The sequence below is a fragment of the Myxocyprinus asiaticus genome, chromosome 1, assembly GCF_019703515.2.
Source record: "Myxocyprinus asiaticus isolate MX2 ecotype Aquarium Trade chromosome 1, UBuf_Myxa_2, whole genome shotgun sequence".
Classification (NCBI taxonomy): Eukaryota; Metazoa; Chordata; class Actinopteri; order Cypriniformes; family Catostomidae; genus Myxocyprinus; species Myxocyprinus asiaticus.
The window spans coordinates 28,400,713-28,425,836 of record NC_059344.1 but is presented as its reverse complement, the minus strand read 5'-3'; the positions used below and the strand labels follow the sequence as shown (position 1 = coordinate 28,425,836).

General features: G+C 39.4%; 1 protein-coding gene across 8 annotated transcripts in view; it reads left to right on the top strand.

Annotated features, from left to right (window-relative positions):
* Positions 1–25,124, top strand: part of LOC127438995 (E3 ubiquitin-protein ligase Arkadia-like) — a 69,023-nt gene that overhangs the window by 31,476 nt on the left and 12,423 nt on the right. For all 8 annotated transcript variants that reach the window (XM_051695577.1, XM_051695407.1, XM_051695490.1 and 5 more), the window contains one exon: positions 23,370–23,527. In XM_051695577.1, coding sequence (XP_051551537.1) covers positions 23,370–23,527 — 158 coding nt within the window. The remainder of the gene's footprint in view (positions 1–23,369; positions 23,528–25,124) is intronic.

Sequence of the window (25,124 nt, the reverse complement as noted above, 5' to 3'; positions counted from 1 at the left end):
TGTGCACCTTCTCTCTGTAGGCTGTTTCATCATTGTCAGTGATCAGACCTACCACCGTCGTATCATCAGCAAACTTAATGATGGCATTGGAGCTATGTGTTGCCACACAGTCATGTGTGTACAGGGAATACAGGAGTGGGCTGAGAACACAGACCTGCGGGGCTCAAGTGTTGAGGGTCAGTGATGAGAAGATGTTGCTGCCCATTCTAACCACCTGGTGTCTGCTTGACAGCAAGTCCAGGATCCAGCTGCACAGCAAGCTGTTTAAGCCCAGAGCCCGGAGTTTCACATAAAGCTTGGAGGGCACTATGGTGTTGAATGCTGAGCTGTAGTCTACAAACAGCATTCTCACATAAATGTTCCTTTTTCCAGGTGGGAGAGAGCAATGTGTATTGTAGATGCAATGGCATCATCAGTGGAGTGGTTGTTGCGGTAAGCAAACTGAAATGGGTCCAGTGAGGCAGGCAGCACAGAGCAGATGTAATCTTTGATTAGCCTCTCAAAGCATTTGCTGATGATGGGGGTCAGAGCAACAGGACGCCAGTCATTTAAGCAAGTGATTTTGGATTGCTTTGGTACAGGCACAATGGTGGATGTTTTGAAGCATGTGGGGACTACAGACAAGGAGAGGGTAAGGTTGACAATGTCCGAAAAAACACCAGCCAGTTGGTTCGCGCACGCTCTGATGACGCAGCCCGGAATGCCATCTGGACCCGCGACTTTATGGATATTCGGCCATCGGAAGGATCGGGTGACATCCGCTACAGAGACGGAGAGTGAATTAACCTCTGTAGCTTCGGGCGTGAGAGCTCTCTTCGCGAGGGCGGTGTTATTTCTCTCGAAACGAGCATAAAAAGTATTTAGCTCATCCAGAAGAGAGGCAGCGGTGTTCACATCAGAGTTTTTATTCCCTTTGTAGTCCGTGATGATATTAATTCCCTGCCACATGCTTCTAGAGTCGGTGGTGTTGAACTGTCCTTCAGTCTTGTCCTTGTACTGGTGTTTTGCTGCTCTGATAGTTTTGTGGAGGGCATAACTGGCTTGTTTACGCTTCTCCACATTCCCGGAATTAAAAGCGGAGGTCTGCGCATTAAGTGCCGCACGAACATCGCTATTAATCCATGGTTTCTGGATGGGGTAGATCCATATTGTTTTGGTTGGAACAATGTCCTCTACGCACTTTCTGATGAAACGCGTTACGCTATCAGCGAAAACCTCAACGTCGTCATCAGAGGCAGACCAGAACATATCCAAGCCCGCATGATAAAACAGTCTTGTAGCTTAGAATCTGATTGGTCCGACCAGCACTGGATAATTCTGAGGGTGGGTGCTTCCTGTTTCAGTTTCTGCCTGTAAGCGGGCAGAAGGAGAACGGAAGAGTGGTCTGATTTGCCATATGGTGGGCGAGGTAGGGATTTGTAGCCATCCCGGAAGGGAGAGTAGCAATGGTCCAAAACCCGGTCCCCTCGTGTGTTGAAACTGATATGTTGGTGGTATTTTGGCGCGATTGATTTGAGATTGGCTTTCTTAAAGTCCCCGGTCACAATGAACGCGGCCTCGGGGTGCGCGGTTTCCTGCTCACTTAAAGTCCCATACAGTTCCTTGAGTGTCCGGTCTGTGTCTGCTTGTGGCGGGATGTACACAGCTGTGATAATGACTGCTGTGAATTCCCTCGGTAGCCAGAATGGTCGACACAGAAGCATGAGAAATTCCAGATCAGGAGAGCAGAAAGACTTGATAGAATGTACGTTCCTCTAACACCAGGATTTGTTGACCATAAAACATACACCACCATCTCTGCTTTTACCTGAGAGGTCTTTCGGTCTGTCCACTCGGTGCACGGAGAACCCCACGGGTTCGATGGCTGAATCTGGAATCTCAGCAGCCATCCAAGTTCCCGTAAGGCAGATAATGCAGCAGTCCCTCATCTCTCATTGGAAAGAGATATGTGCTCTCAGCTCGCAGAGCTTGTTGTCCAGAGACTGAACATTTGCCAGTAGAATACTGGGTAGCGGGGGTCGATTTGTGCGCCATCTTACTCTGATGAGAACGCTGGCTCTATTTCCCCTTTTCCTTCTGCGTTTCCGTGGCCGGGCAGCCCAGACAAAGGGCTCCGCTGGCATGTTTGTAAACAGCGGGTCGGCATTGAGGAATTGGAAGTCCGGTTTTCGGTGTGCAATTGCAGAACCAATGTCCAAAAGTGTTTGTCTATTGTATACAATAAGGCAGACAACATCCAAGACAAAAAAAACATAAGAACTGTAAACAAAACAAACAAAAAAAACTGCAATGTTGTGTCGGAGCTTGCAACGCAGCAGCCATACTCAGCGCCATCTTGAGTCCAAAAAAAGGATGTGCTCCTGGACTGTGAAGACGGCAGCAGGTAGAGACCAGACTCTCAAGGAGAGGCGAGCTCTGTGTTTAAAGGCAGAGGTGATGAGGCTCTTCATTGGGTTCAGGTGAGCACCATCATGCGTCGCCAAACGGTGAAAAGTCACCACGGGCAACGAAGATCCACGGGAGGGGCGTGTTGTTCCGTCACAACTTGTATAATAAATTGTGCATTTTTAACTCAACTTGTATGACTAATGCGTATGCACATTCTCGAGTTGATTGACAGGTGATTTCTGTATCTAAAAGGTGATTGGCTATTTTACCTGTAAGGCGGGAATTCCTTTCTACATCTGTTGACTGTTGGCTGCCGTTGGGCATTCCAATTTCTCCAATTCATTTTGATAGAAGTGGCCCGTCTCTGCTAAATAGTCTCTGTTTTGACAAGCATGAAATGTTCATGGAACAATGACGTAACCAACAAACAGCCCTCGAAATGGTCTGTATGCAACTCAGTATACAGTAGGCAGTATACAGTGTATGCTGCTCAGTATACAGTATGAAGTATATGCTGTTCAGTACACAAGAGGCAGAATATGTTTCTCAGTACACAATAGGCACAATATATGCTGCTTAGTATGTAGTAAGCAGTACACTAATATTCCCCTCTCAACATGATCAGTGTAAAATTAATGTGAATCAGGTTCTTCATTGATTAATGACATGACAGATGCCAGTACTCCCTATGTCCCTGCAGGTGATGGAAGCTGTGTGTGGGTCAGTGCCCTGCCTGCTGGCCTTGTGCTTGTGTTTGGGTGTTGAAGCACGTCCTGTTGGAGGAGCTTGAGGCGGACATGTGCCCATTATCCCCTTCAAACTTCATAAACTCTCTGACTCACCTGCTGATATTGCCTTGTCAGTATGAGATTGCTCAGTTGTATAGCGAGTGAGCCAGAGATAACAGCACATATCCTAGACACAGGCACTACCTATACCCCAAGCTTTATGTGAATGACATCCACCATAGGATCAATTATGTTTTATTAGATTTCCCTTCCTCCACTTGCACAGGTTTTCTATTTTTCTCTGCATCGGTGAGATCAGCTATCTCATTTATTTTCCTAAAGGTCATGTAGACTAGTATCCCTCTTCACACAACTGGACTGGAATGCTGCTGAAATCATGCGATTCTGCCGTTGTATGGCTTTAGTGTTGAAAGTGAGGATGGGAAATCAAACGTGTGTGTGTTAAGAGAGAGAGTGTGTGTGCTTGAGATGTGTGAGAGTATGGGTATGCAGGAATGTGGGGTTGTGTGTTTGTGAATGTAAATGCTGATCTGCAGGCAGTGTGTCTGCTATGGAGCGTTTTGGATTGGACTTCAGTGATGGGGGAGGGAAAGGCTTTACAGCTCAGGAAAACATCACGTGGCCAAGGTCAGAGGAAAATGGGGGTCTTTTGTGTGTGCCCATTTGAGCAGTGAGAATAGGTGTAGTTTGTATTCAGTGATAGAGATATTGTACAGTGAAGTATTTTAGATTCAATGGTTTGTGTATGTTTTGGGCAGTAGTTATTGCAGTGTAGCCTTTCATATAATGATGTCAAAGTGTTTTTTTTTTTTTTTCCTCTCTCCAGATATAGTTAAATACAAGGTATCAATTACACAACTAAGAAAATGTTTTTTTTTGTTTTGTTTTTTTTGTGTATGTTTGAATTTGTTTAAAAAGGTGCAGCTTTGTGCTTGTACACACTGCAGAGAGGAAGGCTTTTCTGATTGCACTGATCAATAACAACACATTAGAGCTGGACGCCACTTTCTCTCCCCCACTCCGACCTGTTACTTAAATGTGAAGTATGTAATTATTTCCATGTTAAAATGTTGTCTCTCAGTTTAATATGCAGACACTATACACATTACAATACACATTCAATACTATTTACATTGTAGGTTGATTTCCCAAAGAGTGTAAACACTTGCTCTTGTTGTGCTTTTCAACTTTTGGAGTTTGGCGTGACAATCTAGGAAAGGGGTGTGTTTGGGAACTCTATATGGACTTTTTTTATTACCAGTATTTTGCAATTCCATTTGGTGCCACCAGTGGTGCAGAAAATACAAAATTCTTCTTAAAGGATTCAGTATTTAATTCTTCATGTATTCAACTTGTATTAAGGAAAAAAATAAAGTGTGTGTGTGTGTGTGTGTGTGTATATATATATATATGTGTATGTATGTATATATATATATATATATATAAAATACTTTTAAGTATAAAAATTATTGTATGTCTTTATGCTGATTTAAATAATAATAAAAAACAGCATTACAGGAAAAAAAAAAAATTTGAATCACCATTGTGAATAATTAGACAAAAGAGTGCATGAATGATCTAGAGTAGATGTAAACTTGGCCAATGTCTCTTTTAATCTCTCTCTGTGGGATGGATTCAGGTACCAGGTTGTTTTTAGCTGTGCCTGCCCTTCTCATTTCTATACCCTGATTCTGCCCCCTGATCCTGTTTCAAACATGTTGGTCTGTTCACCTTTAATTAGCTTTTGTTTGGCTTTCTACATCAGTTTTTTTAAAAGCCCTAGAGGGGACATTGCTATCTGTAAACATGTTTTGGAGAGTACTTCATGCTATAAAATATGTCTGTTGACTTCAGAGCACTATATTTTAGGGCAACATGGTTCATTTGAGTTTTTTTGTTGTATTTTCCTCGCTCTTACCCTGCTCTTTTCCATCCTCATCCTCCACCCCCCCCCCCCCTCAAAATTCATGTTCTGTTTTCCTATATTCACCCTTTCTCTTTCTCCTCCAGTCTCTAGTCTAAACTCATGCCCATGGAAAACATTTCCAGTAACTGGATGTGTGTTATATAGTGAGCTCGATCTCATATAATCTTTCCCATCTCCCTGAGGTGTCTGGGCTTGCAGCAGAATGCTGAGAGGTTTTCTCAGCTGGAGGAGGGGCTCTGGGTGTCTAAGGTCAGCAGGATGAGCAATGAAGCTTTTCCACTCAAATATCCTTTGTTTAAAATGAAGAGAGGATACTGATGAGGGAAAGCTTGAGTGTAAGAAATTATATAGATAAACTAACTATTAATTCCAGAGGGGAAATTCAGTGGAATGGACAATACACATGAGAGCTGCTGTGGCAGAGATCCATTTACACTTGCGTTGAAGGAGCAGTCAAGAAATATCTGTACATTAGCATTGTGCAGTTTAATAGGAGGCCTCTGTTTGTCTGTTTAAATGTTGTGGGTGATGTCTTTTCTTTGCCTTTTTTCTGCCATCCAGTTATTGTGGTTGGTCAATTGCTTGGTTGATTAAGTTGGCATTACACTAGCTGATTTTGTTGGGATGATTTTCAGGTGTAAGCTTCATTTTCATAACTGCTGCCCAGTAGTTGAGAGACGGAGTTGCTGCTTTTTCTTTTACTGAAGAACTGACAAGACGTTATGCTGATCTGGACCCCTTTATCAGTGATCAGACTCATCACAAACACTGATTTAATCCTTGGCCTGAATTGAGTTGTTATGAGTCTTCTATCGTGATGTCGCTTTAGCCTCTTGAAAATGTAAAGTTGTTTTGTTTTTGTGGTCTTTTTAGGGTTTAGAGCATTATGTCATCAAGGCAACAGAGTTGTAGAATTGGATGTAATTTTACACAGAAAAGATTAGTAAGCAATTTTATCACACTAAAATCATCAGGGTTCCTATGCGTCCTGGAAAACCTGGAATTTTGCAATGCAGTTTTCCAGTCATGGAAAATTAGAAAATTACCTAAATGTCCTGGAAAATTATTATTTGTCCTGGAAAATACTAATTTAACCATTTGACTGTTTTGCTAGCAAGGTTTCTGTTACATGCACAAAAACATGGTAACGATCAGACTCTGTATAGAAGTCAAATACACACATTTTTCAGTTTTCAAATCGTTTTGTCACTGCCGGTGGCTGCGCATTGTGAAACAACATCAACGGTAAAGGGTGCTTACACCCTCATGATTGATTACAACAGCAGCCAATTGTGTGCTTGGCAATCGCAGACCAACCGAGGCAGACAGAGTACAAAGCTACAATAAATATTTTAAAACTGTCCAAATTTATGAAGAGATATTGAACGTCTCTGAACTTAATTTATTTTAATGATTACCTTATCGTTTCAGAGTATCCAGAGACCCCAGTTATTGAACGACAGTACATTCACCAAAAAAATTAAAAAAAATCCTCTTTACTTTCTGCAATCAAAGCAATTGCCAAATAAATGTTTTCAATGTTTATTGTGCACACCTCCTGTTTTCTTGCATTGCAAGCTCGTAAATTCGCCCATCCATGACGCTTACTGCAACGTGGAGTAAACGTAACTCTTCATGAACTTTTTTGTTGTTGTTGTAATTAAAAATTTTTATTAAATCATACAATAACAATAAAATGGAAAACACACACACACACACACACATATATATATATATATATATATATAAAATCAACATTTAAACCCCACAACCCCCGCCCCCCCCCCAAAAAAAACAACCCTGTGGTCAAACATAAGTAAATATATAGAAATAAAAATCAATCAATCAATCTATATATATATATATATATATATACATACATACACACATGCATATACACACACACACACACACACACACATATATATATATATATATATATATATATATATATATATATATATATATATATATATAAAAACATACATACATACACACACATAATAATCATACTAACTATATTACACTACTCTCTCCACAACCCACCCGAGAGCCCTCCAAAAACTCCAAATACCTGCCCCATTTCCGTATAAACATATCCAAGCCACCCCGTCTTCCCAATGACACCTCATAAGCTGCCACCCTCCCCACCTCCGTGCACCACTCCGGATATGGGGGCGCACCAGCTGACCTCCAACCCCTCAAAATAACCTGCCTGGCGATCATCACACAGGTCAGAACCCAGTTCTCTATATGGCCATCTCCCACATCGATGACCGCCCCCATCGCCCAGAACACAAAGTCTGGGGCAAAACGAAACCCGAGTGCCCACCACGTCACACACACACAATTCTGAACCTTCGACCAGAATTTCTGGATCTTGATACACCACCAAAAAACATGGGCCATGTCTCCATCCTCTGATTGGCATCTCGAGCAGGTGGGTGTGTCTTTAAGACCAAGCCTGTACAGTCTAGAGGGGGTCCAATAAAATCTATGCAAAATTTTGAATTGTATAAGATGCACCCTTACATCTCTAGATGCAGACTTAAAGTTTTTAAGAATCTTAGCCGACACTCCTTCCTCCAATGCCAAGTTGAAATCTTTCTCCCATACTCTCTTGAGAGGAGTTAAGGCTCCGTCCCCCAGACTCTGAATTAACAGGGAGCGTAGCAACTCCCCTCACAATCCATTCCAGCCAGCAGAAAGGGGACTTGCCAATACACAGTCTTGGGTTCTGCCATATGCTCGAGGCAACATTTAAATAAGTGTCCGATTTAAACAATCTGGACACTTTAGTCCATACCGAGTGTAAATGCGAAATAACAGGGTATAACTTAACTTTTCTGATTAGTTCGATAAAGAGGCTTTGTAATGGTGAAATAGGGGCAAGAACTGCCCGTTCAATAACAAACCAGGGAGGGGTTCTCTCAGGTGGAAGAGACCAATGAGCCAAATGTCTGAGACTGAACGCATAGTAATAAAACAAAATCTTGGGTAGGCCTAGCCCACCTTTTGTCAATCGGCCTATGTAACTTATTAAAATGCAATCTGGGACATTTACCATTCCAAATGAAGGACTTTGCTATGCTATCAAATTGCTTGAAATAAGAGAGGGGGACATCTACAGGGAGAGACTGTAGCAGGTAGTTGAATTTTGGAATACAATTCATTTTAATAACATTAACCTTCCCAATCATCGATAAATGTAATGAAGCCCACCTGTCCACATCGCTCAAACCTTTTTATTAAAGGGTCAGAATTAACTAACTAAATCAGACAAATTTGCTGGGAATAAAATCCCCAAATACTTAATGCCCTGTTTGGGCCACTGGAAGGTGCCCGGCTGGAAAGCCGTTAATGGACAGTACGCTGTCAGAGCCAAAGCTTCGGATTTAGACCAATTGACTTTGTATCCTGAGAACTTGGAAAAGGAATTAATAATTCTGTGGAGGCAAGGCATAGATCTAGTAGGTTCAGAGACAAATAATAAAATATCATCTGCGTAAAGCAGAAGCTTATGTGCCACACTTTCCGCCACCACCCCTGGAAAATCATCCTCCTTTCTTATCGTGGCTGCTAATGGTTCCAGGGAAAGACAGAACAATAATGTGGAAAGAGGGCAACCCTGTCGAGTGACCCTATTCAGAGTAAAATAATCTGAAATTAATCAATTTGTTTGTACCGCTGCTACAGGGTGTCTATAAAGTAACTTAATCCAACCAATAAATGTACTCCCGAACCCATACATTTCCAAAATCTTAAAATAATCCCATTCTACTATATCAAACGCCTTTTCGGCATCAAGTGAGATGGCAGCGACCGGAGGCTGATCATTCGCTACTGATCACATGAAATTGATGAGACGCCTAATGTTATCAGAAGAGCTGCGGCCCCGAATAAACCCCACCTGATCTATATGTATAAGAGATGTCATAACCTTACTTAATCGGTTAGCCAAAATTTTTGACAAATATTAACATCTAGTTGGATCAGGGAGATTGGACGGTAACTTTTACACTCGCTTGGATCTTTGTCCTTTTTAAGAATCAAACTGATCCGGGCTTGTGTTGTGGTTGGAGGAAGCTTTCCATTCTTGAATGATTCAGTATAAAATTCTAACAAAAGCATCTGGCCCTGGAGCCTTGCCAGTAGGTAGGGACTTAATTACCTCATCAAGCTCCTCCAAGGTTATCTCAGAGTCAAGAGTTTTTTTGCGTCACACATTTCGTCAGTTTAGGAAGATCTAATGGTTCCACAAAGTTTCTAATATCTTCATCAGTAGACGAAAACGTGGAACTATAAAGATCAAGATAGAACTCTTTAAAGGCATTATTATCATCAATGGCCGAGGTAAAAATTTCACCACCAGCAAATTTCACTGTGGGAATGGTAGTTTTCCAGGAGTTTTCCTGCTTTGTCCCCCGACTCAAAGTATGACTGTCTTGCCCTGAATAACCAAAACTCCACTTTCCGTGACAAAATAGTATTATATCTGTATTTCAATCGGGTCAGTTCTCTGAGGCCATCAGATGACATACGGTGCTTCAGCTCTGCCTCTGCACTTTTAATATTTCCTTCCAACTCCACGAGTTCTCGTGCTTTAGATTTTTTGATGAATGAGGCATACTGTATGATCCGGCCCCTAAGAACCTCCTTAAGTGCCTCCCAAGCAACGCTCACAGAGCATACTCAGGACCAGTTGGTCTCCATATAAACATTCATTTCAGTCTTTAACATTTGTTGGAAATCAGGATTTTGCAAAAGGGATACATTAAGGCGCCAACTATATGATTTATTTTTCTCTTTATGTGGCAACACCTCTAAACTCATCAGGGCGTGATCCGAGACTAAAATGTTTCCAATTGAGCAATCAACGACAGATGAAATGAGGGATTTGGATATTAAAAAAAAAAAATCTATTTTAGAGTAAGTCTTACGGACTGATGAAAAAAATGTATAGTCCCTACCAGATGGGTTCAAAAATCTCCAAATATCTTCAAGACCAAGATTTTTACACATCCTGTGAAGCGTCAGTGTTGCTCTAGGGGGCTTACACACTTTTGCTTCACTATGATCAAGGACTGAGTCCATCAAAAGTGTCTTTGTCTCCTCCCAATATTATATCATGAGGGGTGCCAGCAGTTTGCAACATCCCTTCAAGATCTATAAAAAAGCCCTGATCATCAACGTTAGGTGCATAAATATTAGCCAGAATCAGACTTTGCCCCTGAATTTCTGCTAAAACAATAATGACTCTTCCTAATTTCTTTAATCTGTTTGAGACATTTGAATTGTAAATGTTTATTTACCAATATAATGACTCCCCTGCTCTTACTTGAGCCCTCACTAAAGAAAACATGTCCACCCCATATCTTCCCAAATTTTTCAGCTTCCTGCGGGGAAAGATGCATTTCTTGAAGAAACACTATATCATATTTCTTACGTTTAAGAAAAGAAATAATCTTCTTTTTATGGGGTGCCCCAACCCATTCACATTCCATGTGGAGAGAGACAATCCACTCATATTAACATTTGGCATTTTGATATAATAAAAAAAATAAATTGTGTGCCAAAAACAAAATTATGAAGACCAAATTTCAACATTAATGCAACAATAAAACCCCGAACTTCCCCCCGAACAAAACAAACAGAAAAAAGAAAAACGTGCGCATTAACCCCACGAAAACGCCAACCGGCGTCAATCCCTCTAAACTCAAAGAGTCCATGTATGCCTACGAGAGCCCCCATGACAACTTTGCCATCAGATTGCTCAATTTTGCCTCACAAATTTGTAAGGCAAAATTAAATAACATCAAATATTTTGTAAAACAAACCCCAGCCAATAGGCAGAATAAACACAGAGAACGTGTAGACTAATTCACAGTACTGTCTCGAAGGTGTGTTCCTTCACAAAACAAATTCCAGCCGATATAAAGCCATTCATTTTCCTCGGACAGACAAACGAATCTTCAGTAGGCCAGCTAATGAGTGCAGCAGATGACGTAATCATTCCAATGTCCCACGAAAATACTCCACAAATCATACTCCAGCCAACAGGAGGCATAAGCACAAGGAACTGACAGATTCATCCATAACTGTCCCGAAGTAGTGTTATTTAACAAAACAAGCTCCAACCGCTAAGCGGAACCAGCACAAAAGGAAACGAAACACGCATCCCGGTTCCTCGGCTGGTCAAGAGTCAATTCACTTGAAGGCCATATAAAAGTATATCCCATGAATTACACAGTCTGTCAACTTTATAAAAGACATCCTTTGTGTGGGCATGTAGATAGTTTGCGGTCATCCGTAGTGTCCATTCTCAATCTGGCTGGGAACTTCATTGTAAAAGTGATCTTCCGTCAATGCAAAAGTTTCTTTAAGGAAAAGTGTTAATCCACAAAACAAAACAAACTCCAGCCGCTCGGCGGAGCCAACGCAAAAATAAACAAAAATGGCGCCCAGCTTCCTCCGAAAGCCAGAGTATGTACAATGAGTCAATCCACTCACAAGAGAAACACCCAATGGTTACTCACCCATTGTTTCTATAAAAGACATTGCCTGACTGGGACATGTAAATACTTTGCAGCCGTCCTTGTTGTTTATTCTCAGTTTGGCAGGGAACATCAGAGCAAAAGTGATCTTCCACTGATGTAAGTGTTTCTTGCATTCCTTGAACCGATCGCGTTTCACTCTTGTCGAGTTTGCAAAGTCAAGAAAATATTGTGATGAGAGAAATACAGGTGCATCTCAATAAATTAGAATGTCGTGGAAAAGTTCATTTATTTCAGTAATTCAACTCAAATTGTGAAACTAGTGTATTAAATAAATTCAATGCACACAGACTGAAGTAGTTTAAGTCTTTGGTTCTTTTAATTGTGATGATTTTGGCTCACATTTAACAAAAACCCACCAATTCACTATCTCAAAAAATTAGAATACATCATAAGACCAATAAAACAAAAAACATTTTTAGTGAATTGTTGGCCTTCTGGAAAGTATGTTCATTTACTGTATATGTACTCAATACTTGGTAGGGGCTCCTTTTGCTTTAATTACTGCCTCAATTCGGCGTGGCATGGAGGTGATCAGTTTGTGGCACTGCTGTGGTGGTATGGAAGCCCAGGTTTCTTTGACAGTGGCCTTCAGCTCATCTGCATTTTTTGGTCTCTTGTTTCTCATTTTCCTCTTGACAATACCCCATAGATTCTCTATGGGGTTCAAGTCTGGTGAGTTTGCTGGCCAGTCAAGCACACCAACACCATGGTCATTTAACCAACTTTTGGTGCTTTTGGCAGTGTGGGCAGGTGCCAAATCCTGCTGGAAAATGAAATCAGCATCTTTAAAAAGCTGGTCAGCAGAAGGAAGCATGAAGTGCTCCAAAATTTCTTGGTAAACGGGTGCAGTGACTTTGCTTTTCAAAAACACAATGGACCAACACCAGCAGATGACATTGCACCCCAAATCATCACAGACTGTGGAAACTTAACACTGGACTTCAAGCAACTTGGGCTATGAGCTTCTCCACCCTTCCTCCAGACTCTAGGACCTTGGTTTCCAAATGAAATACAAAACTTGCTCTCATCTGAAAAGAGGACTTTGGAACACTGGGCAACAGTCCAGTTCTCCTTCTCTTTAGCCCAGGTAAGACGCCTCTGACGTTGTCTGTGGTTCAGGAGTGGCTTAACAAGAGGAATACGACAACTGTAGCCAAATTCCTTGACATGTCTGTGTGTGGTGGCTCTTGATGCCTTGACCCCAGCCTCAGTCCATTCCTTGTGAAGTTCACCCAAATTCTTGAATCGATTTTGCTGGACAATCATAAGGCTGCGGTTCTCTCGGTTGGTTGTGCATCTTTTTCTTCCACACTTTTTGCTTCCACTCAACTTTCTGTTAACATGCTTGGATACAGCACTCTGTGAACAGCCAGCTTCTTTGGCAATGAATGTTTGTGGCTTACCCACCTTGTGAAGGGTGTCAATGATTGTCTTCTGGACAACTGTCAGATCAGCAGTCTTCCCCATGATTGTGTAGCCTAGTGAACCAAACTGAGAGACCATTTTGAAGGCTCAGGAAACCTTTGCAGGTGTTTTGAGTTGATTAGCTGATTGGCATGTCACCATATTCTAATTTTTTGATATAGTGAATTGGTGGGTTTTTGTTAAATGTGAGCTAAAATCATCACAATTAAAAGAACCAAAGACTTAAACTACTTCAGTCTGTGTGCATTGAATTTATTTAATACACAAGTTTCACAATTTGAGTTGAATTACTGAAATAAATGAACTTTTCCACGACATTCTAATTTATTGAGATGCACCTGTATAATGGAGGACAGGGAATAAATACACCACTTTTTAGTTTGTTCTGCATGTTGTTTTCCCGATTTCACAGCGCAACTAGTCCTGCCTCTCCGAGATTCCCATTGGCCAACAGATGCCTACACCAGAGTGCGTTGCAGCAAAAGTTTAAATGTTTTCGACATTTGGTTGCATGATGGAGCTTCACTATCAGAAACCCTTGCGTTTTCCTTTTCCGTCCTTCCAACATACCATCTCCTTTGAAGTCAATGCATTCGCAGCGTTCTCTGATGCAGCATAAACTCTGGTGTGTAGGCACCCTAATGTGGATGGCAAAGCGCCACTTGACGCTGGCATTTAGCAGAGTGTTGACGCCTTGACTCAATTCATGTGAAATGCACTTTACAATGATGAAAGGACATTATTGAAACTCAAAATTATTATGATTGTTATTATTGTTCTCTTTTCTGATAAAAGTCATGCTCAGCAGTTTAAATACTGTTGTAAAATTATACAGTGATACAATGATAAATGATAATTTGTTCTTATATTACTTAAACATTCTACTGAAGTCAGTAGATTTGACATGCAAATTTTAATAAAGGAGAAGGTAAGGATGTAATTGATACTCATTAATATTATTAGACTATTATTGATGTGTTTTTGGATGAAAAGTCATGCTTGGCAGTTCACAAACTGAACGGAAATTCTTGATCTGCTTTGTTCTTATGATCAGATAAGAACAAGATTTCGGTCGTGAACATCTCAAAATGATTCAATGACTCTCTCATTGCACATAAGACTTTAATTTGTTGCCACCTAGTGGCATCTTGTCCAGAAGTGAAACTAATCTATCTAAACTAATCAATTAATGAAACCGAACAAATTTGTATAACAGAAGCAAGCCACAAATACCCTTTATTTTTGCAGCTAATTCTACACAATTGTGCAGATAATTTGCTGTACTTGAATCATTAAAATAGCTTAAGTTGGTGCTTTTAGCTTATTCTTTAAAAAAAATAACCCCTGAAAACATGTCCGTGGATCCCTGATTGTCTCAGCTTTTTCGACCCTCATGAGCTTGCATCTCTGAGAGTTATTAACTTTAGACAACGAAGACAGTCGGACCACTGATTTAAAAAAATAAAATAAAATAGAAATTCACGCTGGGTTTGTAGCATGGCGATTCGGCCTTATTACCTAGGGATGTGAATTAATTTTCAATAATTCAGCGATCAGAGTCTGCTTATACCGCTGTTACAACATGTAGTATGTGGAAAACACGGAATCTAGTCATAAAAATGGCATTAGTAATAAACTGCAGAATGTCATGGAATATGACATACTGTATTTGGAAAAAAAATTATGTTTGAATGTACAATTAATCCAATTACAATTGTGATATGTCCTAGTATGACAATTAAACAAAAAAAAGTGTCTGATTTTATTGAATAAATAAATAATCTGCTCGTGATGCGTGCTTCAAAATGAATGTGTAGAGCCGGCTGCTCATACATTGAAAACACCCCATCATGATCATCATGCACGCTTTTGTTTTGTGTGAGATGACAAAGACAGAGAGCACTCTGAAGTGCACAGCACATACAGACTATGTATTTATTTAATTAAATCACAGCTTTACGGGGATTAATAATCACACTGGGCCATGGAGCAAACTGGATGTGAGGAACTACCATCAAAAACACAGAAACAGCAAAATAAAAGCTCGATTTAAATGGGTTCATGTGTTTTTGCTTAAATATTACACTTGTTGGGTGCATTATATGTCCTGGAAATGTCCTGAAAATTGTGGCTTGAAAAGAGTGGGAACCCTGATCATGTTATCATGTATATTGTTTACGTCTTGTGGCTATACTTTTGAAATAGTATGTTAATGCATTGGCTCCATTCACTTCCATTGTAAGAGCCTCACTGTATCCCAGATTTTTGCTTCTTTTCTTTTTTTTTTTCTTTCTTTTTTTTTTAATAAAAGCAGGGACACATCTAAATGCAATTTTGTTGAAATCAGAATTATGCCACAAATGCCTTTCATTTAGCTTAACTTGTATGGAACATGGAATATTCTTTTAAATGCAGAAGCTGGCATAAATTAGCAGAAGTCTTCCAACACAAAAGCGCTCAAGGCATCTCGAGGCATTTGACGCATTCTGCACGGACTTCTGTTTGGTCGTTTTGCTCAAAATAATGGCTGGCCTACTGTTAAGAGAGCCCCACAAAAAATTGTAAGACTTGCTTTCAAATCCTGCACAGGGCCCCTCCTCCTTTGACCTTTACATCCACACCAGGAAAATGCAAGTGTTGATTTCATGCTCTCAGCTAGAGCTGAACGACTTAGACAAAAAAATCTAATTGCGATTCTTTTGAAAAATATTGTGATTTGAACAGCGACATGATACACATTTTTGTTTTATTTATTTTTTTTGTCTTTTGTTTAAGTAATTCCTTTTTAACCAAAATAAAATCATGTTTTGCTCATGCTCTGCTGCCGGCCGGAAATACTCTTCTAGAAAGGCTGTTTACACTTGAGTAAATAAAACTGAAACACAGTGGGGGAAAAAAACTCAATCACATTTTATCTGTTCGCTGTGTACATTTTTTTTATGTCCAATTTGTACATTTCATTATTTTTTGAATAAGTTTGAATATTATATTATTGTAATATAATTTCAGTAAAATGAATCATATTTAGACATTATTATAGAAATATGTTGTTATTTTATAATGATAATAATAATGATTATCCTGTTCACTAGTAATTTTGAACTTGCCAGTGGCATTGCTATGCAGTACGGTTAAACCCATCTGTCACTCAGGGCACCAGAGAGAATTTGTGTGTATCAGGCACAGGACCGCTCTGAAACCACTAAAAAAACGTGGAACACACTGACCCCGTTTACATGTATTTAAAGGGTTAGTTTACCCAAAAATGAAAATTCCCGTTATTTGCTCATCCTCATGCCTTGTAAGATGTTTATGACTTTGTGTCTTCTGCAGAACGCAAATTATGATTTATAGAAAAATATATCTGCTCTGTAGGTCCATACAATGGAAGTGAATGTTGGCCAGGCTTTTGAAGCTCTGAAAAGCAGATCATGTCAGCATAAACATAATCCATCAAACTCCAGTGGTTAAATCAGTGTCTTCTGAAGTGATCCAATTGGTTTTGGGTGAGAACAGACCAGGGTGGGGGCAGGGGTCCCTTTGAACTGTCCCTTTAAGAAAGCACTACAGACAAAGCAGCTGCACACATAAGCACAGCGGGCAGCACATTCAGACTATTTATTTAATTAATCGCAGCAAGGTTTGATAATCACACTGGGTCATATCTCAATTGCATTTTTATATCGATTAATCATTTAGCCCTTCCCTGAGCCCTCCCACTGTTAGGTGTTGTGAAACTTTCAGGTAGAAGAATTCCAACAATATGTTTGCAAACAAGGTACTGTGTACAAAGACCTAAAATTCCAAAATAATCCCACCTCCTCTCACTCCTGGGTATCTCCCTATCAGTTCCTATGTTCACAGGGCCTGTTACTGCCATTGACTCCACAGGCCACACTGGTGTAATTTACGAATAATCCCAGGTCTGCTTGTGGGTAATTAGAGGCGAGTCCCAAGAGTTTTCTCTGACCCAGACTATGATTCTGCCAGTTAAAGAGCAGAGCAGTGTCACATACAGGCTCAGTTATTCCCCTGCACTTATGTCTGAATCTACATGAAGATTGTCTCTACACTGTCAAAGCTTTAAGAACTTGGGCCTTAGGTGTTTTGGACATGATTATATCTGAAATGCAGCAAGTATTTTTTATTTTTTTAGTAGATATTGAATGAACTGTAATCAGTTTAACTTTAGGCTTATGATACAAAGCAGTGTGTGTTGTTTTTCATGTATTTTATAACACTGAGTTCTGACTCTAATGTAAATGTACTGTATACATTACCCCATATCAGTCGAATATTATATTAATGCGACTGTGGCCGATCCTGGTATACCGCCCCTACACATAGCTCTCAGACATACTCTCCACTTTTCTGTTGCTCATTGGTTTTACACCCAATTTAGTTTGACACCTCATTGAAAATAAGTTAACTTTTTCCAGGCAGCTCCCTATGCTATGCTATGCTCCCTGTCCTTTGCGCCCTCCCATTTCTGTTACTGTGTATCGGCCCAGTAAGAAGCCAAAAGTGTGGTAGGGATGGATGTTATGTTAATAACGCTGTACAGTGCAGGTTAATCAAGTTAATCAAGTCACTGAACATCATTGTACATTTGTGTATTTATTAAATTGCTCTTTCTGGCCTCTTTTATAAAAGCAATGAGCCACTTGAGGCTGCTTGTTACAAAGATTTTACAAAGGCAGAAGAGTGTTATGCGCAATGTGAAAAGTGCCTTAAACCCCCTTTTTCATGATAAAATCACTGTAATGCATGGTTTGGTAGTGCAATCTATCTGTTTAAGCTATCTTTTTAAGCTATATAGGTAGTCAAAATCAGTAGTTCTGCTATTAAGATACTCCCAGTATGGGGATGTTCTGTGTTTTCTCTGTTTCTCTCGGTTTTGTTAAGGGGTTCATGACATGAGGAATCAAATTTTTACTATAAAACTATACATTATTTGTACTATAAAAATATGTAAAAAAAAAAAAAAAAAAAAAAAATGATAACTTAAGTATATATTGAGTTTCAGGTCTCAAAACTTCCTCCTTACTGCAGAAAGAGTATTTGTTGAACCCAAGCTGCCAAAACTCGTTTTCTGTTCCCTCCACATTGTAGTAGACATTTGCATCTCACCACCTCCACAATGACTACTTTACCTTATCACTTCCGTAGCCCTGCCGTGTAGTAGTGTGCACTGAGATGACAAGTAGAGAGAGCAGGTCAGTCAAGCGCAGAGAGCCAGTCATAACTGTCAAGTCTTAAAGAAGCAGCAGCACCAAAACTGAGTGTTTTTTACTAAGGGTCAGAATGAGGGTGGGCAATTATTGTATTACAAATATATCACAACTAGGGATGTGCGCTACGACTAATTTGACTGTCGTTTAAACTGAAGTTTTGTAACTGACTAGTCGACAAGTCTAAAGAGAAACCAACCTTCAGAAAACAGTAAAAAAAAAAAAAAAAAAAAAAAAGTGTGTTTATGCGACCCATTTAAAATACTTAATCTATTCCAAATCCGATGCTAAACTCCACTGAAAAGGGGCATTTATCTGCGACAACCTCGCCTTGAATTATGATCATTGTTCATTAAATATAGAACATGACACGCATTCACTGAATCAACATTAACGAATATTCAATAGACATATTTATTGAAAACAATTGAATGAATAGTGCAGGATCAATGGAACAACCCTAAAAGCCTGTTCTAAATGGAAATCACCAAGTAAAAGTTACTTAACATATTAAAACAGTCAGGACATTGTTGAAAATAATTAACAGAAAAATTAACAGAAAAAAATGCGCTGAAAAGTTGCGCCTATTTCACGACGTGCAGTCGTGCATTAACCATTGATCAATATGACAGCTGTTCGGTAAAGAACGTTTACCAATAACAGTTACGATGTAAGAAAAAAAAAAGTAACTATAGGATAGAAACATAGGCCTGTGATAGCCTACAATAAACCTAATGTATTCTAAACATGACGTGCACACAGAATAAAAGATAGTTTAACACGTTAAGCAGTCGTCACCTTGTTGAAAATAGCCTTCTTAATCAGCAGATTAAAAAAATGGCATACATGGTCTAAAACAGTTATTTTCTAGGCTACTTACTCAAAAGCATAATTTTTTGGATGAGCAAAATTAACCCATCGACATGGTCCGGTGAAAGACGGGACTTGACTCACCTGAGGCGTCTATCCGCTCAGTGGAAAATGTACAGATGCACAGATGTAAAGAAGACTCAAATGTGAAAACATCCATAGCGACTTTCAAACGTTTGGAAAGCCGATTCCCGCACCACCGAATTGATTTCATAACTACTTTACTGAGTTTGCTTGTCTAGTGAGAGGACATTTTCCTGCGCGCGCTGCAAGTGAGAGAGGGAAGAAGCACACGCAGCCTGAGGTGAAATTAAACTCTGTATCTGCTCCAGATATCCTCTTTTTTTAAATAATATTTGTATTATTAATTCTCTTTAAAATATGTAACATTAATATGACAGTAATTTAAGTGCAGCCTCTGTAAAAATATAAAGCCAAACGTAAATGTGTAAAAATTATCATCAGTTTAATGGGGGGAAATATTAACCGACTAGTAATTCCAGTGTCGACTAGCAGCATCAGAACCGTTTAGTCAACTAGTCTCGATCATCCCTAATCACGACCCCTTTTAATATGGATATTTTTATTTATTTATTTAAGTATGCACTTGTATGTGCTCTATTGGTCCCAATGGGAAATTAAGGGAGGTGTGATGTGGGTTGTGTCCTTTTTAGAGTGTTTGTAGTGACATGTATTTTTTATTTTTTTACTGTTTGCTTGTTTTGTTTAAATTAATATATTTCTTAGGATGTTTTCACTCATAGTCAGTCCTTTTTGCACTGAACTACTGAGGTGAGCTGCTTCTCTAAATACTCTTGAATTTGGCACAAAAATTTTAATTTATTTATTTATTTATTTATTTATTTATTTTCGTATACAGTCAGCCAGTCAGTTATTTTATTGTAAAAATGGGGAGATGATTAACATGTCAAGACAATCTCAAGAAAACTGCATTCTGGAGTCTGTCACTCCCTTGCTCTCAGGAGAATCACTCTGCCCTCCAAGCCTGTTGGTAATCATTTTGTTTTGATGTTTTAATGATGCAATCTGTGGTTAACAGACTCAAAAGTGTTGCGTTGGGAGACAGGGGGCTTCCCTGCTCTCCAGACACAGGGGCCTGGGGCCTCCAAATCCCAGTCTGGAGAACAGCTCTATTCCCAGTCACAATCTGCTTTACGGCAGCCTGGGCCGCTGTGCCCCTCCTATGGAATCAAATCCTTACAGAAGGGCAGAATTCCAAGAGTGATTGCAGAATTCCAGAATAATTTATTTGGAAAATTGCTGTAAACAAAAATTTAATCGTAACTAAACCACTGGAGTGATTTTCACAAAACCTTTCAAGGAAACATCCTGTTCATATTTAACCCAAATTATAATAAATATGAAATTATATTTTGCATAAAGACACTTAAGCCTACATTTTGTACCATTAAGAATTTTTGCATTTTCACATTATTTTCATGACACTTAAGCACATTTTACCTCCCAATTCTCATTACCATTCCACGTCCGGATGTTTTACATTTGCTATTCCCATTGTTTTCAATGATGGTCCTCATTTCTTTAACACGGTAGCTTTTTATTTTTATTTTTTTACTGTATTACAGTAAAAAAAGATGGTGTTGTACAATTATTTATTTGTTTTAATTAAAATTAGCAACAAAGAAAGGCACCAGGGGAGTACTACTATGATATATCTTCACAATTTAAATAATATAAAAAAATAAAATAAAAATTTCACATTGCGATAAATGTCATAAATAATTTCACAATGTAAAAAATCTTAATGGTCCTAAAACAGCTTTTTATTTATTTATTTATTTATTATATGCAAACTGACAACATTTCCAAATTCCAAACAACAATATTGTCATTTAGAGCATTTATTTACAGAAAATGACAGCTGGTCAAAATAACAAAACAAAAAAAACAAAAATACACAATACTAATGTTTTAACTTAGGAAGAGTTCAGAAATCAATATTTGGTGGAATAACCCTGAATTTCAATCACAGCTTTTATGAGTCTTGGTATACTCTCTACCATTCTTTCACATTGCTGTTGGGTGACTTTGTCACTCGTGGTGCAAAAATTCAAGCAGCTCGGCTTAGTTTGATGGCTTGTGGCCATCCATCTACCTCTTGATCACATTCCAGAGGTTTTCAATGGGGTTCAGGTCTGGAGATTGGGCTGGCCATGACAGGGTCTTGATCCGGTGGTCCTCCATCCACACCTTGATTGACCTGGCTGTGTAGCATGGAGCATTGTCCTGCTGGAAAAACCAATCCTCAGAGTCGGGGAATATTGTCAGAGCAGAAAGAAGCAAGTTTTCTTCCAGGATAACCTTGTACGTGGCTTGATTCATGCATCCTTCACAAAGATGAATCTGCCCGTTCCAGCCTTGCTGAAGCACCCCCAGATCACCAACCCTCAACCATATTTCACAGTGGGTGTGAGACACTGTGGCTCAAAGGCCTCTCCAGGTCTCCGTTTAACCATTAGACGACCAGGTGGAGGTTCGGTGATGATCTGGGGGTGCTTCAGCAAGACTGGAATCGGGCAGATTCGTCTTTTGTGAAGGACGCATGAATCAAACCACGTACAAGATTATTCTGGAAGAAAACTTGCTTCCTTCTGCTCCTCCTGGCCACAAGCCATCAAACAAAGCAGAGCTGCTTGAATTTTTGTGCCAGGAGTGGCATAAAGTCACCCAACAGCAATGCGAAAGACTGGTAGAGAACATGCCAAGACTCATGAAAGCTGTGATTGCAAATCAGGGTTATTCCACCAAATATTGATTTCTGTTAAAGTTAAAACATTAGTATTGTGTATTTTAAAAATGAACATGAACTTGTTTTCTTTGCATTATTCGAGGTCTGAAAACACTGCATCTTTTTTGTTAATTTGACCAGTTGTCATTTTCTGTAAATAATTGCTCTAAATGACAGTATTTTTTATTTGGAATTTGGGAGAAATGTTGTCTTATACTTTATAGAATAAAACTAAAATTTTCATTTTACCCAAACACATACATATAAATAGTAAATCCAGAGAAACGGATAATTTTGCAGTGGTCTTTTAATTTTTTCTAAAGCTGTATATATATAATGTATTTATTTATTCATTTATTCTCTGGCTTGAAAAAGGACCAGGACATTTACTTGGCAGGTTTCATGAGATTCACCCACCAATATGACTTCATGTGGGATTTAATGAGCAAGTAAAAATATGTACTGACATATTTGGGGTAACTAAGAAAACCCTTGTTTTATTTTGAAAAGAGCTGCATTTATTTTAATTGGACAGGCTGGCTAAGGGAAAAGTCCACCTGTTTTAGCAGAGGAAGAGAGGAAAAAAAAAAAGAATGTTTGGAGGAGAGTTGTGCTTGTAGTGGTCCTCTAATTAGTGCTCAAATTTTGATGTAATACCTTTGGTGTGAGACTAATGAAAACTAATGACATCAGCCCTTGGCAGTGTTGCTTTTTTAGATCATTCTACACACACGCCACTCCCCTTCACTTCACACACAAGCTCCTCCCCCTCCCTTTAAACTGTTTACTCCAGAGAGCACAGCCTTGAGGAGTGGCGCCTCTTGCTTAAACAAAATAGCTTTCATTTTCACATTTTCTCTTCAAGGATAGTTAATAAAAAATATTCAGATTTATTGATAATTTTTACAGATTCAATGTCTTAGATGAGAAAACCCGGCATGTTTATTGTTGTTGGCTTAGCAGATTGTTTATCTGTTGATTGTGTGGTCTGTGTCACGTTATAGAGCAGAACAACCTTGTGTCCCTGTGTGTGTGTGTCTGGGGTGATTATTTTGCTGTGGTTGGCAGTTTGCACCAGTCATGGTTCTGTGTATATGAGTGTGTGAAATGCATATAGTTCTGCTCTCACAGCACTATAGAGTGTAAAGTGTCCTCTCTTTGGTTTATAAAGTGTGCGTGTGAAAGAAACAGCTCTAGCTCGCATGTCATCTGGCTCTTATTTACGTTCCAGCCGATCATTCCAGTAGCTGCCGAAGTAACTGCTTCTAATGCCCTGCTGCAACTCTCTGGGAACAGCAAAAATACAGGCCTGCTCCTCTAGCAGATTTTCTCTGTCATTACATGACCTATTAAAGAATCCAGGCCAGATTAAGTTTGGGTGTTGTTTTCTAATTGTTTCAAAGTTGTATTCATGTTAAGAATCATCTGTGTTGTGATCTGTGTGTTTTGCAGGCCACGTTTGTTGGGGAGCCATGCCAGGATGCACTGGGGGCCCAGCTGTTCCCAGAGTCGGGCTCAGGAGGGGCGTGGCCGTCATCGCCTTTCCACAGTCATCCAGCCACTCAGACAGAGTGCTGGAGAGGTGGTGGACCTCACAGTGGATGAGGATGGTAAGGAGACCTCTTCTGTAAATTTTAGATGAAACAAACCCAGGCCATGTCCAAACTAAAGGTAGAAACATACTGCACTCTATGCAAGGATGTGCATGTGGACGCTTCAAGCTATGCAAGCTTGTTTTCGTATGTTGTTGTACACATCCAGTTTAATGCCACAGACTTTTAAAGGTAACTGCATTGCCCACTAGAGTACTAATAATGTGTTTCAGATGAAGTCTGAGGTTGGAGTACCCTAGTTCTCATTTTCTTTTTATGTTTCATGAAGAAATGTGACAAGTAAGCCACATCTGTTTATAACATCTGTAACCCTGTGCTGTGCACAAATAAACAGCTTTTAGTCTGTGAGTAAAACAAAATGCCTGTTGTATTCTATTCATTCATTAATGTCAGTGACTCTGGATATTTCAGATTTTTGCAACCCTCTTTGCAATGTATTATTATCCGGTTCACTGACTGAATGTTTTTACTATGAGTGTGATGACACGTCATTTTGTGGGCATGTGAGGGGTTGTATTTGACAGCAGACTAGAGTTTGCTAAAACAATAATGTTATGATGGACAAAATATTTAAACTGGTTGCATAAAGCAGTGGTTCTCAACCAGGGGGCCCCCTATAGGGCCTCAGCACACTTTCAAGACTAAATTTTCCATTTCACTACTGCAAGTTTCATTTCACACCGCCCTTTTGTAACAAAATTTTACTCATAAAAAATGTGTACATCAGGGGCAACAGGGGCCTGCGAATAGGGCCTTGGAGTCAAAAAGGTTGAGAACCACTGGCATAAAGTACTTTGTAAAGGCAAAATATTCTGAATTGGCAACTTTAAAACGCTTCGACCATCTCTATGACTGATGTTTTCATCTGTTTTGGTGTGTGTGTGTTTGACCAGCCGACATCAGTTACATATAAATTATGGATATGTCACTTTGGACTGTAAGTCGAAGGGCTTTTCAGATGATGAAAAAAACCACGACTTATATTCCAGAAAATACAGTACCTGATACTAGAGAGCTTTTTTGAAAGTCCCCGTAAATGTATTGAAGTCATTGCGTTTTCATCCGAAAACAAATTCTGTGGCCTTACTCAAACATTCATATCTACTAATACTTACTCTGAAGGTCTCTCTATCATTCTTTCTCTCTCTCTCTCTCACTCTCTCTCAGTCTGTGCCTCATCTGTCATTTTGTTGTGCACTTTAAACATACAAGATGTAGAGGAACATTAAAAGTGTATGGATCCATTTGCTTTTCATGATCGCACTGGCTGCATTCAATTTTGAACAACACTGCTCAAGCTTATCATCCGGTATAGCGTCAGAAAGAGAGTTGAAGGACAAAAGCAACAAGAACTTAATTTAGTATCCCCTCACTGCAGAACATGAAAAGGCCTGTTTCAATTATGTTCCGTTTGTGACCTTTTCTCTTGCTAAATTCAAGTGCTTGATATACAAGAGCTGTAACTGCAACTTTTATAATCACAGATTTGCATTGCATAACTTCAACAAGTAAAAACACTCTTCATTGTCCACTTTTGCTGAGCCCTGATATGGAGGGAGAGATTATTTGATGTGTGTCAGCCATTATTTAAAAT